Source organism: Medicago sativa, chromosome 8, assembly GCF_051527215.1.
Source record: "Medicago sativa cultivar Bolivia chromosome 8, Bolivia_mono, whole genome shotgun sequence".
Lineage (NCBI taxonomy): Eukaryota > Viridiplantae > Streptophyta > Magnoliopsida > Fabales > Fabaceae > Medicago > Medicago sativa.
This window is the reverse complement of record NC_140756.1, coordinates 72,454,767-72,462,092: the sequence shown is the minus strand read 5'-3', so window position 1 is coordinate 72,462,092 and position 7,326 is coordinate 72,454,767. Positions and strand designations below refer to the sequence as shown.

The following is a 7,326-nucleotide window of genomic DNA, read 5'->3' as shown; positions in this document are numbered from 1 at the left end:
TGGTCCCTGCAGTTTTTTTTGTTTGGCTTAAGTCCCTGCACTTTGTAAAAATTTTGCCAATAGTCCTTCTGTTAACTTCAAGTTAAAAAAAATGTTAAAACTAACGGTGTGCCACGTGGACCAATTATTTCACGCCACGTGGCACACTAAAAGACAAAATTTTCATAATTAAAATAAATAAAATAAAATAATTGTTTTTAATTGTTTTTTTAGTACTATTATTATTTAAGTAGAAATAAAAAATAAAAGATATTAAAAGAAAGAAGACATGAAGTTTTAATAAAAAATATCTTTTATTTTAATATCTTTTATTTATTTTAATTGTGAAAATATCTATTAAAAACAATTATTTTATTTTATTTATTTTAATTGTGAAAATTTTGTCTTTTAGTGTGCCACGTGGCGTGAAATAATTGGTCCACGTGGCACACAGTTAGTTTTAACATTCTTTTTAATTTGAAGTTAACCGAAGGACTATTGGCAAAAATTTTACAAAGTGCAGGGACTTAAGACAAACAAAAAAACTGCAAGGACCAAAACCTAAAAATGGTAAAACTGCAGGGACTAATGACACATTTAAGCCTTTTGATTATTCAGAAATTCGATGGAGTGAAATTTCTTGCTCCACAATTTCATATGGTGAATTGGTGATTTACTAATGTGAATTTCATAATTTAAAAACTAAAGTAATACTTAGAAATAGATATCTGTATTTAATGAGCTGGTACCAACCAAATCTGATATATATAAAAAAACAAAACTGAATAGATTTTTTTGCTTTTGTTTTTTGAATAACTAAAAACTGAACGGATAATAAAACATGAAATAGACATTGGTCCTACTCAATTGCAAGGATATACAAAATTGTTCATCATCATGTTGGCTGTATTCATGAGAGTTGAAAAGGGCCACCACCACCCTTGAACCTTCTTCAATACTTACTTACTTATTCCTTCACTCTCCCTTTCACTCATTCATCCCACTTCCCCATTCCATTTCCCTATCCCTCCCTCAAAATGCTTCTACCACTCCTCCTCATCCTCCTCTCATTCAACCAAATACTTTCCACACCCCACATCTCAGAATACCACTCCCTCCTCACCTTCAAATCCTCCATTACAAATGACCCACAAAACATCCTCACCTCATGGAACCCAAAAACCCCTTACTGTTCCTGGTACGGTGTCAAATGTTCTCAACACCGCCACGTCATTTCTCTCAACCTCACCTCCCTCTCCCTCACCGGCACTCTCTCCCTCTCCAACCTCCCTTTCCTCACCAATCTCTCCCTCGCCGACAACAAATTCTCCGGCCCAATACCCTCTTCTCTCTCATCTCTCTCCTCTCTCCGCTTTCTCAACCTCTCCAACAACATCTTCAATGGCACCCTCCCTACCGAACTCTCCAACCTCTTCAATCTTCAAGTTCTTGACCTCTACAACAATAACCTGACCGGTTCACTACCAGTCTCCGTCACCCATTTATCCTTTCTCCGTCATTTGCATCTTGGTGGTAACTTTTTCACCGGAAAGATACCACCGGAGTATGGCTCTTGGACTCATTTAGAATATCTTGCTGTTTCTGGTAATGAACTTTCCGGTCACATTCCACCGGAGATTGGTAACATTACTTCCCTTAAAGAGCTTTACATTGGTTACTACAACACCTACGACGGTGGTATTCCACCGGAGATAGGTAATTTATCCGAGATGGTGAGATTTGATGCTGCTTACTGTGGTTTAACCGGTGAAGTGCCACCGGAGTTGGGTAAGCTTCAGAAGTTGGATACTTTGTTTCTTCAAGTAAATGCACTTTCTGGGTCGCTTACACCGGAGTTAGGGAACTTGAAAAGCTTGAAATCGATGGATTTATCGAATAATGCTTTCACCGGTGAAGTTCCGGCGAGTTTTGCTGAGTTGAAGAATCTAACACTTTTGAATTTGTTTAGAAATAAGCTTCATGGTGCTATACCGGAGTTTATCGGAGAAATGCCGTCGCTTGAAGTGTTGCAGATTTGGGAGAATAACTTCACTGGAAGTATTCCTCAGAGTTTGGGAAAAAATGGAAAACTCACTCTTGTTGATGTTTCTTCAAACAAGTTAACAGGTTCTCTTCCACCTTATATGTGTTTTGGTAACAAGCTTCAAACTTTGATAGCTTTAGGGAATTTTCTTTTTGGTCCTATTCCAGATTCACTTGGAAAGTGTAAATCTTTAAGTAGAATAAGAATGGGTGAGAATTTTCTTAATGGGTCAATTCCAAAAGGACTTTTTGGTCTTCCTGAATTGACACAAGTTGAGCTTCAAGATAATCTTTTATCTGGTAACTTTCCTCAACCTGTTTCAATGTCTCCAAATCTTGGTCAAGTTACTCTTTCCAACAATAAGCTTTCTGGGCCATTACCACCTTCCATTGGGAATTTCACAAGTGTTCAAAAGCTTATACTTGATGGTAACCAGTTTTCAGGTAAAATCCCTGCTGAAATTGGTAAGTTACATCAGCTTTCTAAGATAGATTTTAGTCACAACAAATTCTCTGGTCCTATTGCGCCCGAGATAAGTCGTTGTAAGCTTTTAACTTTCGTTGATCTTAGTCGTAACGAGCTTTCTGGTGAGATTCCTAAAGAAATGACTAAGATGAAGATATTGAATTACTTAAACCTTTCAAGGAACCATCTTGTTGGTACTATTCCAGGTTCTATTGCTTCAATGCAAAGCTTAACTTCTGTTGATTTTTCATATAATAATTTAACTGGTTTGGTTCCTGGTACTGGCCAATTTAGTTACTTTAACTACACTTCTTTCCTTGGTAACCCTGAACTTTGTGGACCTTATTTGGGTCCTTGCAAAGACGGTGTTGCCAATGGACCTCGTCAACCTCACGTTAAAGGACCACTATCTTCTACTGTGAAGCTTTTGCTTGTTGTTGGGTTGCTTGTTTGCTCCGCTATATTTGCTGTTGTAACGATATTCAAAGCCAGGTCTTTGAAAAAGGCGAGTGAAGCTCGTGCATGGAAATTAACTGCATTCCAACGTTTGGACTTCACGGTTGATGATGTTCTCGATTCCTTGAAAGAGGATAACATCATAGGAAAAGGTGGTGCTGGCATTGTTTACAAAGGTGCCATGCCTAATGGTGATCTTGTTGCTGTGAAAAGGTTACCGGCTATGAGTAGAGGCTCTTCACATGATCATGGTTTCAATGCTGAGATTCAAACTTTGGGGAGAATTCGTCACAGACACATTGTTAGATTATTGGGTTTCTGCTCAAACCATGAGACAAATCTTTTGGTTTACGAGTACATGCCTAATGGAAGTTTAGGTGAAGTTCTTCATGGTAAGAAAGGTGGTCATTTGCATTGGGATACAAGGTACAAAATTGCTGTGGAAGCTGCAAAGGGTCTTTGTTATCTACATCATGACTGTTCACCTCTAATTGTTCATCGTGATGTGAAATCAAACAATATCTTGCTTGATTCAGGCTTTGAAGCCCATGTTGCTGATTTTGGACTTGCTAAGTTCTTGCAAGATTCTGGAACTTCTGAATGCATGTCTGCTATTGCTGGTTCTTATGGATACATAGCTCCAGGTAACATATTTGAAATTCAATATAATTGATGATTATTGTGTTGAACTTGTGAATTAATTGTCTTTTCCTAAGCAAAATTGTCCTTTTTGACTCAACAACGAGAAAATCTTGCCTGGTCCTGGTCCACACAAGTGGTCTTTGGTCACACAAAGAGAAAAAAGAGAAGAGAGAGAAGAGAGAAGAGAGAGAAAATGGAGAAGAGAGGAGAGAAGAGAGAGAAGAAAAAAACTTGTGTGTGTGACCAAAACCAAAATTCTTGGTCCTGGTCCACACAAGTGTTTCTCCTCAACGACACGGGTTTAGGTGTAGAAGGGAACTGTAGAAGATATTGTTCTGATTCACCTAATTAATTTAATTTAATAATGCTAACATGCTATGTTTTCTTCCTTAACTAATTGTGATATGAAGCACTAATGTCCACTAAATTAGTATGGTTCCAATTATTATTACCGCTTAAAGCAAATAGTAGATAATTCTGCTGTAGATGCCTTGTTTTTCTTCTTGATGATAGGTCCCTCCAACCTATAATTGGATTAATCCTGTAGTTATGGTTATATTATAAGTTCAGTAGTTGGAAAGTGATGTTGATTTTTTTTGATTTTCTCACTTAATAGTTTGAATTTGAATTGTAAGGCAATCAACCACATATAGACCGTCCAATCTTGATCGGATGGTCAAGATTCAAAAGCCGATTTTGATTTTTTTAAATCTAATATACCTAGTTTGAAACGGTCTAGATGTGGGTTGTGGCTGAACACAACTCAGATCTCAATAGATTTTCCATTTAACTAATGTGGTTGATTCATTGTTTATGATGATTGATTAATGTTAAGAGTTTTATTGCAGAGTATGCATACACATTGAAAGTCGACGAGAAAAGCGACGTCTACAGCTTCGGTGTGGTGCTTCTAGAGCTTGTAGCAGGAAGAAAACCAGTAGGAGAATTTGGTGATGGGGTAGACATTGTGCAATGGGTGAGAAAAATGACAGATTCAAACAAAGAAGGTGTTCTAAAAGTTCTTGATCCTAGACTTCCTTCAGTTCCACTTCATGAGGTGATGCATGTGTTCTATGTAGCCATGTTATGTGTCGAAGAACAAGCTGTAGAAAGACCAACTATGCGCGAAGTTGTTCAAATGCTCACTGAGCTTCCAAAACCACCTAGCTCAAAACATGTTGAAGAAGACTTAACAACATTAACAATCAATGAATCCTCTTTGTCTTCATCAAACAGTTTAGAGTCTCCATCTAAAGATCCTAAAGATCTTCTTAGCATATGAAGTGTGTTTTGTTTGTGTTATTATTTACTCTAAGGTTATGTAGCTTGTGACTTTGTTTTTATTTTCTTTTGTGGGGTGGGGTTTTAATTAATGTATGGATATTTTTTCTTTTGTAATGATTTATGTAATGTGTATAGTTGGAATATTGGTGGGAATGGGAGTATTTGGTTATATATTTATGTTTGTCTTCATCGATTAGCACATGTTTTATGGCACGGGACCTGTTTTAGGACTACTGTGAACATCATCTGAAAAGTTTTGTTTCTTTTTTGTGGATATCATTTGACAGAAAAGAGTGAAAAAGACACGCAATAGCACAAGGGGTTAGGTATTAAATCAGGGTGATATGGTTTATACTTTATAACAACACTATTTATTTATGTAGCCTATGTGGCAAAAATCTTTTTTGGGGTTTATGTAAAGAAGAAAATTAAGATGTAGGGTATGTATTACTTAAGAGTAATAATATTTTGACATCCATTTAATTGACAACTTTGTTGACAACCTTGTTTTTCTCACTTCTTATTGGTCAAAAACAATGGAGAGAGAAAAAGAAAGAGAGAGGATAACAACATCATGTGAGTATGAGAGAGAAAGTTGTCCAAAAATTATCAAAAAGTGGTTGTCAAAATATCATTTCTCATTACTTAAAACTGTTGAGGGTACCTTTAAACTCAATTGAATGAATGCACATACAAACAAAGCTTTAATTAGATGTAGGGTACACATTACACAAGAGCAAGAAACAGTAATACTTTAAAGAGTCAAATTATTACAAGTGCTTTTTCTTTATTGATAAGAGTCAAATGTATTGTTTATGTTTTCTTTACTGTCCCAATTTAGTGATTTTATTATGATTTTGTTCTCTTTTCAAAAAAAATTTTTTTTTATTATTTTGTTCTATATTATTCTTTTCATGGTCACAGTAAATATACAATTGCAAAGGTGCGTCTGATCCACGTTACTATAGTCTATAGAAGGGCTGGACAAGTGGAACAAGATGGGTTAAACATTTTGGTTATTTATGTATGTATAATTTAAACATTTGTTTGAATTTTACAATAATGCACACTTGAAGTTGTTTATGATCTCTAGAAATACATCAATCCAAAGATTTTCACACACCCCTTCACGACCAAGGTAAAACAATCAATGTATTTTTTTGTTTTTTGATGGAATCAAGAAGTATTTTTTTAGAGCTGTCTTTAAAAATATGCATAATCTATATATAGGTGAAACATACATCATATAGATCACATATATCATTTTTTTCATTGAACCTAAAATTATATAGGTTTGGCGATACATTTTTTGGTGGAGATAATAAATTCGATTATACATAATTTTTTTTTTTGAAAAAAAAGATGAATGAAATAATAAGTTAGTGTATAATGTATATTAATTGTTGTTACTGGACAATGGTTAATAAGGATAGAGTACTGCTCCCTTTGGTCACTATTATAAGCAAAAATTAATTTTTTAGGTTCATTCATTAAATGATGTATTTGGTCAATAACATAGACTAAATACATCATTTAATGAATAAATCTAAAAAGTTGATTTTTACTTATAATAGTGACCGGAGGGAGTACATCATATGCAAGCGGGTGGAGTGTATACCATAGTACAAGTGACAAGGCATCTCTGTAAATAGGTACTTACAAATCACAAGTGACACAAAAAGAACTCACTCGATGACTCAAATATACAACTCTAGTCTTCATTTTGATTTTCTCTTATCTTATAATAAATTAATTCTTTCATTTTTCATTTTCAATTTATTATTCTCATTCTTCTTGTATTAGCGAACTAATATTCTTTCCAATAGAGACAAAGAATGTGAACCTAATTTCACCAAGTGGTAAGATATTCAATAAGTGTGACCTTAGGTTGATTCTGGATAATATACAAGTGCATCTATAATAAATTTTCTCATTTAAGTGAGTCTCAACGTACATTATAACTCATTTTATAATTTTTTTTAGTGTTATTAATTAGGCTAATGTTAACTTGTGTCCTCAAGGCACATGTTAAGATACTCATTATATAAATACACATATCAAAAGACGTTCATTCAACTTCTTAAAAGTTGTTATATTGTGTTTTCCAATGCAAAATTGCTCTATTTAGGTTGCTTAACATGTGCCCTAAGGGCACAAGTTAACATGACCCTATTAATTATTAACTCTCAATATCTTCCACTAAACACCTAAAACAGTTATTAAACAAATCACACAAATACTACCCAAAAAAATCACACAAATTGTTATACATCATTAACTTTAATACAATTAATTAAGTTGGATCCATAAAAAGTGAAGAGAGGAATGATGCTTTTATAATCATCTGTCTCTAATCTCCAAAAGCTTCAACATTTCTCCTTCGCCATAGGATGTATACTTAGCTTTGAGCTAAATAGGTGAAACATCTACTATTGTCGACACTCTACTTTTTTTTT

At 34.6% G+C, this 7,326-nt stretch overlaps 1 protein-coding gene across 1 annotated transcript; it reads left to right on the top strand.

Moving 5' to 3' along the window:
* Window positions 1–976: 976 nt before the first annotated feature.
* On the top strand, window positions 977–5,103 carry LOC146901242 (uncharacterized). The gene is made up of 2 exons (XM_085737356.1): window positions 977–3,588; window positions 4,435–5,103. The coding sequence occupies exons 1-2, from the start codon at window positions 1,017–1,019 to the stop codon at window positions 4,866–4,868; spliced, it is 3,006 nt and encodes a 1,001-aa protein (XP_085593482.1). The 5' UTR covers window positions 977–1,016; the 3' UTR covers window positions 4,869–5,103.
* Window positions 5,104–7,326: the final 2,223 nt, after the last annotated feature.

Bases quoted from the DNA above. Each gene is read 5' to 3' on its own strand.
- LOC146901242 (XM_085737356.1), top strand. From the start codon at position 1,017: ATGCTTCTACCACTCCTCCTCATCCTCCTCTCATTCAACCAAATACTT. The intron at 3,589-4,434 runs GTAACATATTTG...GTTTTATTGCAG, and splicing joins TTATGGATACATAGCTCCAG to AGTATGCATACACATTGAAA.